Source organism: Manis pentadactyla, chromosome 11 (genome assembly GCF_030020395.1).
Source record: "Manis pentadactyla isolate mManPen7 chromosome 11, mManPen7.hap1, whole genome shotgun sequence".
In the NCBI taxonomy this organism is placed as follows: domain Eukaryota; kingdom Metazoa; phylum Chordata; class Mammalia; order Pholidota; family Manidae; genus Manis; species Manis pentadactyla.
The window spans coordinates 40,153,659-40,165,489 of NC_080029.1; the positions used below are offsets into that span (position 1 = coordinate 40,153,659).

General features: G+C 40.9%; 1 protein-coding gene across 1 annotated transcript; it reads left to right on the forward strand.

The window, feature by feature from the left end:
- Positions 1-8,281: 8,281 nt before the first annotated feature.
- LOC118927944 (uncharacterized) lies at positions 8,282-11,737 on the forward strand. The gene is made up of 3 exons (XM_057489026.1): positions 8,282-8,352; positions 8,846-9,625; positions 9,870-11,737. The coding sequence occupies exons 1-3, from the start codon at positions 8,282-8,284 to the stop codon at positions 9,880-9,882; spliced, it is 864 nt and encodes a 287-aa protein (XP_057345009.1). The 3' UTR covers positions 9,883-11,737.
- Positions 11,738-11,831: the final 94 nt, after the last annotated feature.

The following is an 11,831-nucleotide window of genomic DNA, read 5'->3' on the forward strand; positions in this document are numbered from 1 at the left end:
TGACCATTAAAATCAACATAGAAATATAAGAAGAAAAATCCAAAATGTACAAAAATTAAGGAACATACTTCTAAATAACTTGTGGGTCAAAGATGAAGTCACAAAGGAAATTAGAAAATATTTTGAACTGAAGAATAATGAAAATAAAATGTATCAAAATTTGTGAAATGCAGCTGAAGCATTGCTTAGTAGGAAATTTATGGCTTCTAATAAATACACTACAAAAGAGGAATGGTTGAAAATCAATACTCAAACTTTCATTTTATGAAACTAGAAAAAGAAAAGCAAATTAAACTCAAAGTAGAAGGAAGGGAATAATAAAGAAAGCACAATAATCACTGGAATAAGAGGTATATATACAGTAGAGAAATAGAGAAATCATCACAGCCAAAAGTTTTTTCTTTATACAGAATAATAAAATCTATTATCTCCTAGCAAGAATAATCAATAAAAGAGAAAGAAAACACAAATGCCAATATCATAGGAATTTCAAAAGGTGATATCACTACACATTCTACAGCTATTAAGAGAATATAATAAACAACTTTTTGCCAATAAATTTGACAATGTAGATAAATTTTTGGAAAAATACAATTTATCAAAGCTGATATAAAAAGAAATAAAATATGAATAATCTGACATATGTTAAAAGAAGTGGAATATATAGCTAAATCTGCATAAAGATAATCCAGGCCCAGGTGTCTTTCAGGGTAAATTCTACCAAATACTGAAGAAGAAATAATGATAATCTCTCTCAGTGCTTTCAGAGATCAGAGAAAAAAGGAACACTTACCTACTTGTTTTATAGTTAACATAAATCTGATGCCAAAACCAAAAACCTTTCTGCATATGGATGTAAAAATTCTAGATAAAACATTAGCAAATTGAATACAGAGATATTAAAAAAAAGTGATACATAATCAAGTATGGTTTATCCCAGGAATGCAAGGTTGGTTTAACATTCTAAAATAACCAATATAATTCACCACATTAACAGAAAAAAGGAGAAAAGCCATATAACATCGCAATAGGCAGAGAAAATGCATTTGATAAAATACAACTTGCACTCAGGAAAAAAAATATTATCAGCAAATTGAGGAAAGAAAGAAACTTTATTAATCTGACAAAAGCTATCTACAAACACTCCCCAAAACTATAGCTGATGTATTTAGTGCAAAATATTATACTTCCACTCAGAGGTTTCAATGCAATTCTGTTTTTTACCATATAAGGCTGGAACTATTGTATATCCATAGGAGGGAGAAAACCTCACTCCTTCCTTACACCATACACAAAAATTAAAGATGGCTCATAAGTGTAAATGTCAAATTAAAATATTCAGACTTCTAGAAGAAAACATAGGAGAACATTTTCCTGACCTTGGGTTGTCAAGGATACAGAATGCAATAACTATAAAAAAACAACAACATAATAAGACTAAGTCAAAATTCAGAACTTTTGTTTATTAAAAATATCAGTATGAGAGTAAAGAGGGAAGTAACAGACTATGATAGTATTTTCTGTACCTATCTATCTATCCATCTGACAAAGGGGTTGTATCCAGAATTTTACAAAGAAGTTATACAAATCAAGTAAGACAAACAAAAAAAAACACAACCCATAAACAAAAGGCCTGAACAAGTACCACACAAAAGAGAATATCCAAATAGCCAATAAGCATATGAAAAGATGGTCAGCATCATCATGCATCAAGGAAATGCAAGTTAAAACCGCAAGATACTATTATACATTCATCAGAAAGTCTAAAATGTAAAAGCTTAAAAATTCTGAGTATTAGGAAGGATATGGAGAAGGTTGAACTACTCATACAATTGCTGTGGGAGTGTAACATTAGAAAACTGTTAAGCAGACCAATTAAAGCTAAATATATACCTATTCTATGACTTGGCAATTCTACTTTAAGTTTATGACCAAGAGAAATAGGTATATATGTCCAATGAAGAACATATTCAAGAATGTTCATAGCAACTTCATTATAGTAAAATCTAGAAACAACTCAAAGGTCCATCAGCAGGAGAGTGGATTACTAATCTATTATTACTCATATAATGGAAATCAAAACAATAACAGCAAAGAATGAACTGCTAATACACCCAACAATATGGATGAATCCCTCAGATATGTTGAGCAAAGGAAGACGGTATAAAACTGATTTCATTTACATTAAATTCAAGAAATGGCAAAATGAATTGATGTTGGTAGAAACCAGGAGAGTGATTACCCCTGGGGTAGGTGGGTGAAGTGGCAAGACAGAACTTTCTGAGGTGATGGAAATGTTTTATATCTTGATCTGGATGATGGTTACTTAAACGTATACACATGGGAAAAGCCATTGAATTGTACACTTCAGATTTGTACACTTTCCTATCTCATTAAATCTATTTTAGACATAATTTTTTAAATGTTACACTTTAATAATAATAAAATGAAAAGTTTAAAATTAGCCACATTCTCCTAATCAGATTGGCAAAGATTAAACAGGTAGATAGGCATTTGGGGAAAGATAATCTACTATATACTCAAGGAGAGTGCAATATGGTACAAGTTTTGAAAGACAATTTAGCAATGTACATCAAGAATTTAATATACATGCCCTATGACTCAGTAATTTCACTTTTAACAATTACCCTAATGAAATATTCATACGAGTACTCAAAGATACATGTGTAAGGATAGTGACAGGATCATTATTTATAAAATAAGAAAGTTGGTGGGAAAATGTCCATCCATTAGAGAATAGTTGGATAAATCTTTAAAATCCATGATATAACCATTAAAAAGCTTGAGGTACAAGTATATGTTTTGACCAACTAGAAATGAGAGTATGAGCAGGATAAATGATGAGAAAGCTCAGGCTTCCAGCCTCCATTGTACCACATATCTGGTCACTTATACACTCTTTATCTCAGTTTCTTTACTTGTAAAATAGATTTAATAAAATTATTCCTTTTCATCCATCTCACAAGTGAGAATCAAATGCAAGAAGCCCTTTAAAAAATATAAATCTTTATAGAAGTTGCAAAATATTAATCCTGAAAAATATTCTTTCGTACACCAAAACTGTGTGTTTATCTTAAATCACCAGTCCGAATTTCCTTTCCCTATAGTGTTTTTAAACAAGTGTTTCTCAAAAATATGTGCAGCAGAAAAATCTCCATCAGAGCCAATATGGAAAAGTTATTAAAAATACAGAGCCAAGTCCCTAATCTATCAACATTTTAGAAACCCTGATTTACATGGAATTAGGCACTAAGTCAACCTTTCCCCTTTCATAGAGAAGAGTCTGGGCTGAATCCCATTAATGGTAGCAGGCCATCAGGTTTGGCTTTGATCTCTTTTGGTTTGCCATCACTGCAGGAGTCAAATGGGCTGGTAAAGTAGTACAAATGGTCCTCACTTATTCAACCCAGATAGGAGCCAAAGAACACTCAATGAAAAGAACAATGTGATTGCCACTTTGTAGACAAACATGAACCCAGTTTAGATTTGAGGACTGTAGCTGTTGGAAAACACCATCTCCTGGGCAGCTGCTTTGGCTACTGTCCCCAATTAACTTAGCAGAGTCTCAAAAATAGAAGGCAGCTTCTGTTCTGTTATATAATAAACAGTTCTTTATTTGAAATGACAATATTTACTTTTCCTATAGTGAACTCCAGCAGCCTCCTAGGCAGTGGGCAAACAGTAGAAATGCCTAAAATGGAAACTTGAGAAAGCAGTTCAGCTAGTACAGTTTACCCTAACTTTCTACTTGACCAACAAGTAATTAGAAGATTCCCTCCATGTTTCCCTCACATTTACCTGGTTTGTATGGGATCATGGATTCCATGTGACATTGTTGCTACTATGTTGTGAAACATGCAAAAGAGCTGTGAGGTAGTGAGTTCTCCATTCTCAAGCAAGGGTTGTCCCATCAAGACTGTTTTCTGAGGGATTCTACTTAGAGTGGCAGGTTTAGCTAATGACTCCTTGGCCTATTCCAACAGCAGAGTTTGGTGTCCATGTTTCCATGATCTCATTCAAATGATCTTTAAAGGGAGAAAAATAAATTTTGAATGCTAATCTTTCTCGGTATTTAATCTCCCTCTAGAAGCAAGAAGTTTTATGTGGTTGTATGTGACTATGTGGTTGTGTTCTTTATTATGAAAATCCTTTCTGTACCTTTATAAGCAACAAATGACCACTATTTGCAGTATAGACAACCACTTACAACTTCCTCTTAGATTTTATGTTCCATTCTTTTTATCATACTGTGGCAACTCCCCAAAGCATCTCCATTTCTTGTGACTCTTGGGGCAGGGGGCCCATTTGGGTTACACTACTCTAAAGGGGTCATGCACATTGGGAGATGTTCAAAAAACCTTTTGGTTTTTTAGATGGCATTCAGGAGGCAATAACTGGTTCCTTGTTTTCCATCATGTTCCTATGCATTATTATTTGGACAATGAAATTTGTTTAATTTTCGTCACTGGTGGTTGGATTTTCTTCAGACATTTTTTGTTCTTGTTTCATTCCCCTGGAGTCCAGACCAATACTAACTAGAAACATTTTAACTCCTACAAAATTCTTCAGAAAACCAAAGATCCACCTCCCCACCTTGTAAAAACCCAATCTAAAAGTTCTCTTTCAAAATCATACAGAGAAAATAAGTTCTGGTTAAGTCAAAATTTGGAGTTTAAACTTTATTCCTGCTGATAGAACCTTCCTTTTTTATTGTTACCTCAAAGAGAGTGAATGTTTATTCTCAAAGTATAGCCCACTAACCAGTTGCATTAAAATTACTTGGAATGCTTGTTGAAATGCAGATTCCAGGATCCCACTTTAAACCCAGGGAATTAAAAACTCTACAGGCAGGGCCCAGTAAGCTGCCTTTTACAGGTGCCTCAAGTCATTTGCATGCCCACTAAAGTTTGTGAAGCCCTGCCCTCAAGATTAACCAAATCCTTAATTTTTCTCAAATTTCTACTATTTCTTCTCCTAAATAAGCCAAAGACAGAATTGTAAGCATTGAAAGCACAGGCCAAACTGTGTCATAGAAAGTGTAACCCTGTTTGTGAACACTTAATAGTTTCTCTGTGGGACAGTTAAGCTGTAGTAATTACCTCATGAGACTATGGCTTATTTCCAGACAGGATGGAAGAACTACCAGACCTATGTGAACTGATGCCACTTCATGTTATATTTTCTTTATCTTGGTAATTTAAAGACATTCATGAAACTCCTCACAAATCTTGAACCTGAATTATAGAATCTAACTGAAGGAGAATCACATTTTACAAGGGCTCACTGAATCCGAATCAGTTTTAATCACTGATCTCTTTATGGAAAATAGTTTTTTTAGATAAATTGGGAGGGGTCTGGGACTCATAGCTTTTATCTCCAAACTGCATCGGAATTATAATTGCATGGGCAAATTATGCAATTTTTCTGCCATGTTTTTGTAATAGAGATAATCACTCTTTGTAATAAAAATACTACTTCCCAAAGTTCTAAGAAGATGAATGAGATCAGGCTTGTAAAATGTTAAAGGTTCTTTAGTGAGGCATCCTATAAAAAGTGTAAATACTAGTACTCCTTCTATAGGCCTTTAAGGAATTATCAACCTGTCAGTAATGAATCTGCCTCTTAAAATATCTCACTTACTGCTTTGCAGGCTTACTGGAGTGACATAGTCTGCTCTTAAATTTTCCTGGAGTATTTTTGGGAGGTTTAAAACGTAGTAAAACACAAAAACAAGGAAAGCAACATTACCTCTGAAACACACATGCACTCCCTGAGACTATAATTTTTGCATCTTTATCTGGACTTTCTACTGACTAGATTGATTGAACTTCCTAAACCATTGGGGTCATCAAAGCCTCAAGTGCTTTGGGTTAGCTAAAGTATCACAGAGTCTGCTAGCTTATTAGCAGTAAACCCTAATGTAGGAAAGTGATTAGAAATAAATTATTTACTTGATGTCATTCTTGAATGTGAAATCATTCTACTCATCTATAGTTTCAGTTGCTATTATTCAGACTGTTCTTTCAAATTTTTGCTCATCCAAAATTAAGGATTTTTGTGAATCTAACCAGAAACAAAGCAAAAAACCAACGCTTATCCGCATATCACAGTCATTAAATTCTTTAGTAATGAGGAACTCCTAAATGGCTCAAGAGGATATTTGAAGATTGCTCCAATGTTTTCAATTTGTAGAGTGGGAGAAGGAATTTTTAAATGTCATTAAGTCTATTGTTTGAACTTGATTATCATATACAGTTGTCTTATTTTTTTAAGTTTATTTTAAGAACAAAATATATAACTCTTATGTAAAAAATGGAAAACCTGGAAAAAACAACCAAAATCTGGGATATATGATAAAGAGCTAAAATGGGTTGACAGATAAAGTAAGTGAGAAATGCATGTAATGGTGTAGTGATCTGTTCCTCTTGGACAATAGGTCTATAGGGAAAAAGTTTCTAAAACCTAGTAAATGACAAATCGCTACTAAGAAGTTCCTTGCAGAGTTTCGTGAAAGAGAACTATTTGTATTTATTTTGACAGTGGCTACAAAGAGATCTGGGGACAGTTCAGTGTCTTGGGTTTGGTTGACTTCACGTCTTGAACAGATTTGAGGATTAAACATTCACAAATGTTCCTTATATTTTCTAAACAAGGAAGTGAGATATTAGCACTCCCCACCCCACCCCCACCCCCAGGGCTGTATAGCATCTGTCAGTTAGCCTTAACTTTAAGCCTTATAGAAGAATCAGTATATTCTGATTTGGAAGTTACCCCCACATGGTAAAAATAAAATATGAAATTTCAGTAACTAGCATGAAAAATTTTAGTAGTACCCACGAAGTTTTCAAAAACTAGAGCTTTTACATAATATGTAAGTTTTAATGTTTCGAAGGTTCAGTAAATTATGTAGTATACAAGAGTGAAGTCTAAATTACCCACTCAGAAGGGTAACCCTATAGCCCATAAGTCTGGATCCATGTATGCAGATGGACAGATACACTTCATTTCTCTTGGGAAGTTGAGTTCTAAAAGCTATCACTCAGAACAGACGGTCTTCTGATCGCATGAAAAGAAAAGATGACAGAGTTGCTATAAAAATGAAAGACCTTTTGCAGGATTAACAGCTGAAAAAAGTATGGCCTGAATGAAGATGTGAAACAAAAATCAGTTTAAAACTGCAAATCAAAAAAAAAAAAACTTGTACAGAAGGTTTGAAGCATATGGACACCCACTCAGTTTGCAATGAGGGCAATGGGAGCTGCAGACTTTAGCTTATTAAAGATGACCTTTCCCCTCTCTAAAATTTCAAAGCTGACGTTTCAAGTGCAGAGCAGACTGTGTGCCATATGTAACATGACCTCCGCTCCACTCTGCCCGAGCACTGATGGCATCACTAATGAGAGGTGAAAGGTCCTTTTCTTGCAGATATTTCAGAAACCCACCAACTCTTGCCTGTGAAGTAAGACTCCTCCCTCTCTTCCCCACCCTCCCCTTGATTTCAAGAGAGTTGCATTTAATACACAGCCTCAAAACACTTTTATTGCTGGTCTATTTGCTTATAGCCATAGCCAAATGGCAGGATGGACAATCATATGCAGAAGCAAATATATATTTTTAAATCAGAAGGCAAAGGGATTAAGAGAACATTGTATGAACCTTGCCTTTCATCTATGTTTTAAACGGAAATTCTCCAGAGGTGTCCATTTAAGTTCTATTTTTTTGTAAAGATATCAAAGACTTTTAGGAGACCAGGTGTATGTCTATCTGAAAAGGGAAAAAGGAAAGAAAGTACACTGGGGAAAAAGGCAGCTTTCACAAAGCTATTTCAGAGACTGAAAAAAGATGTGTAGGAATCTGTTACAGGCATTCCTACCAGCCAGCTCCTCCCCCACCACCCACCCCCTTTTCCTGCTACTTGGAAGCGAAATAGTTTTTTTCCAAGCAGGTTGTTATCATATTCATGGCATGGTCAATTTCCGTTTGCCAAGAAAATATTTAAGCTGATCAAAGAAATTAGAAAATCTGATGAATAGAAACAGACGTTCCCACAAGAGAATCGTTTCTCAATGTGAAGAGGCCGGCGGATTGCAGCCCACCCAGTTACTCCTTGGAAATAGCTTTTTTGCCAAAGGCAGAACTACAGGGCCACCTGGATTCTGCTGGAAGGACTACGGAAGGGTCACAAGTACCCAGGAAATTCACTTAGAGACTCTCTGGTGAAAGATACGTAAGCAGATGAACGGTTCTAGTTCTAGTGTCTATGACCAAACCAGAAGAGCCTTTAACTACTTACTATTCAATGAAACAGGGAAACTTCAAGACAGAAGACGAGTAAGTTTGGGATCCTTTGTTTTGTTTTGCCTGGTTTATTATGAGCATACTATGCTTTGTGGATGACAGAGAAATGTGTATTTTTGGAATGGAGGGATAGCAGTTTCTTCCAAATTAATGTAACCTCACATTTTAGATCTGTGGGTTTGGGTGGGGAATGATTGATTGTAGCTATCATCAGAACCCTCTGGTCTTTTGAGTGCTAATCGGTGACAGTTAATAAGAGTCTTTTCTCTGCTCCTGGGCAAGGCGCGGCCAAACCAGGAGAGGCCACTTGCTGCGGCGTTTCTCTGTGAGGATTGGATGGCGTCGCGGTTTCCTTTCCACAGAACTCACAAAACCCCAAACGGGCTCTGCTAGGGGAAAGGAGATTCGGATTCGTCACCCACTCCCCTCGCCTCGGGCATGCTGAGGCACCTCAATCGTCAGGGACGCGACACCGACTTTACACCGACGCCTGGTTTTCCGAGGGGTGGGGGTCATGGATCTGAAGGAAAGCTGTTGTGAGGAGAGCTTTGGCGGCCGAAGAAAGCTCCCTTCCCGTGAGTCCCGCTCCCAGCTACGCGGCGCTAGCGAGGTCGCGCAGGTCAAGGATTCCTAGGCTGTGGGCCGAGAGTCCGCTCTGCCATCCATGCGCCTCCCCGCCGCGCGGCCCTCACCTTGGGCACTCTTCCGGGCAAATTTTTCCTTTTTTTTATTTCGGTTCCTGTCGGCCAGGCCAAGGATCCTTTGCCAGGGAGACAGCGCCCTCTCTCTCCCGCGGCCGCGCCCGCCAGCGGCAAGCGCCCCCTCCCTGCTCTTATGACCTCCCGCACCTCCTTCTGGCCCCTGCCCTCCCCAGCTGCGTCCCCTCCTTCCTCACACCGCCTACCCCGCTTGGCCCCAATGACCGCCCGGGGGGAGAACCCGAGAGCAGCGGGGTGCGAAGCTTGCTCAGGTCTGGCCCCTGCTCCAGCCGGGCTGGAACGCAGGACCTCTGTCTGCACGACTGGGCGGAGCTGTTCCCGGCGCTGACGCGGCGCCCAGGAGCCCTGGCGGGTCCCGGGGAGGGGTTCCCGGCGCAGGCCGCAGCTGGGGGGAATGAGGCCCGGCTCCCCCAGGCTGGGCACAGCGGACCAGCGGGCGGGGCCGCGAGTATGCCTCGCGGCGAGCTCTTCCTCTCGTCCGCGCGCCGCGAGGACTTGGCCGCGCGCTCTCACTTCTCAGAGAGGCTGATCCGGGACCCTGACTGGGTCAGCGAAACGTGGACCGGGGGTGATGAGAGGGGTGAAGGGTGAGCTTGAGCAGAGGCAGGGAAAGCTCTTACGGCCTTGTTCCAAACCCTAAAAGCTCCCCTCGCTGTCCGCCGGCTGCCTGGAAGCCTCACCCGGCCGGCTTCAGGAGGGCTGCGCCAAGTACAGCAGCGGGGTTGGAGAAGTTGCAAATTCCAAACTCAAGCGGTGGGCGAGACGCGCGGAAGGGCTTGGGTAAGTGAGCACCTTCTCTGCACCCTCCACATAGTATTTCTTTCCCCACAGCTCAGAGGACTGATGCTTCAGACAATGCCAAACGGCCCATCGGGAGCAGAGGCTGTCATGCTTCTCTGTCAGTGAAAATCTGCATCCTTTAGAACCCAAACAATGTACTCCTGTGGAAATGCAGAAACATTTTCCACAGAGTGGATTTGCAACGACATAGGTACAGGCCTAAAGTGCTCCCACCCCTTGAACCCATCCTGGCTCCCGGGAACCACAGGGGGAGCTCGCTTCAAACTGACCCGACTGCAGAGCACCGGCAGCTTCCAGAAAGGCACTAATTGAGTCACAAACCACCGGCCGCCCCTAACAAAGCGATCCATCTCGCCAGCTCAGTACTCAATTTGTCCGCAGCACTTTCAAACGCAATTCAGAAGCATTATCTTGTTTTTAAAGGTATCGCGGCAGAAAACGTGGCAATTATCCTGGGCTCGGGTTACGCTAAATGGCTTAGGCTGAGAAGTGGAAGAATACAAATGCCGCGAAGGTGCTGATCACCTCGCTGCTGGGCCTGGGCAAGGGAAGAGAGCAGGAAAATTTCGGCTGGGGAGAGGGAGGTCGGGCTCAAGTTCCCACTTTTGGCACCAACGATCTGGCAATGGCACCAGCGAAATGTTGGGCCTGTGTCCGTAGAGGTTAAAGATTCTTTCTGAGCGATGGACCCTCAGGGGTCGAAAGAGAAGGGGGTCGTATCTCGACATGACCAGGCCAAGGTTCTGGCCTCAGTTTTGGATCAGGAACAGGCTGGGTCTTCAGGTACTGCTGGAGTAAGGAAGGGGAGAGGTCAAGGGTCAGTGAGGGTGCTGGGGAAGAACCCAGTTCCAGTCCGGAGCTACAATAGTAAAACTGGGGAGAGGGGATGGCACTAGGAGAAAGTAACCAGGAGGAAAGAGGAGCCGGCTCGAAGGATGGGGAGAGACGTTCACTCCTAAGCGTGGGCCAGGCCTGGCCAGGGAATCCCTGGAGAACGCTGCAGGGTGGGAGCCGGTGAGAACTGGAGAGGCACAGAGAGACCACGAGGCGTCTCCGCACCGGGAATGAAAAAAATGCTCTAAGAATCTTCACCTTAGTCCTCCAGAGTAAGTTTGGGCCTGGCAAATGGAAAGAAAATAAAAGACTAGCAAAAGGCGTTCGAATCCTGGCGCCGGGCGTGCAGACGCATTGCTCGCCCCAACCGCCCAACACGCAGTGGTGGCCACGCTGTGCGCGTCTTTCTCCTGCTCTAACCAGCCCCCACATCTTGAAGTAATCAGCAGCCGAGAAGGGACTCGTCCCCCTGGCATCTCAGGTTAAAGAAGGAGGTCCAGGAAAATGTGGTAGAGCCATTACAAGAAACCCGAGCCGCAGTCATCAGGGACTCCAATTGCCATTGCATTAGGATTGATTAGAGACCAGCAGTACCGTAATGACCCGGAAAGAGGGGCAGCCGGGGATTATTAATATCAGAATGTGGCGGAGAGCGGGAGGGTGAGGGGAAGGAGGGAGAGCAAAGTGAGGAGGGAGAAGTTTTAAGTTTCCAGGATTTATATATAAGCGCAGGCTTACCTGAGGAAACTGGATAGTCAGTGAATCACGCAAACAATAAATCTAATTGCATCTAAAATTTCACGAAGCTTGATTTTTCTTGTACGGGAAAAGTAAAATCATCCTGAAAACCAGGCCAACATCTTAGTATTTCTAAACACGTAGTTACATAAACTTGTGAAGTGGGGTGCTCGATGACCCGTTTCCTTACCATGGATCTCTAAAAAATGATTTGGGGAGAGCATTTTTAGGCGACTTTGGGTGTTCTCTGCGGGGTTATGAAGCAAAGGACCCGACAATTCTGCAGTGTGCGGCGGAGTAATAAACCAAATTTTAATTGAAATAGCGATATATTCGTAGTGTTTTTGGTTTGTTTTGTTTGAGGCACCGACGATCAGGATCCCTAAGAGAGGCAGAGAAGAGAGTGGTTTGTCTCCTTCC

What these genes read in the sequence shown, in the direction of transcription:
- LOC118927944 (XM_057489026.1), top strand. Translation starts at nt 8,282, where the DNA reads ATGACCAAACCAGAAGAGCCTTTAACTACTTACTATTCAATGAAACAG. An exon ending in AACTTCAAGACAGAAGACGA is followed by an intron (nt 8,353 to 8,845) that starts GTAAGTTTGGGA and finishes ATGGATCTGAAG; the next exon opens with GAAAGCTGTTGTGAGGAGAG.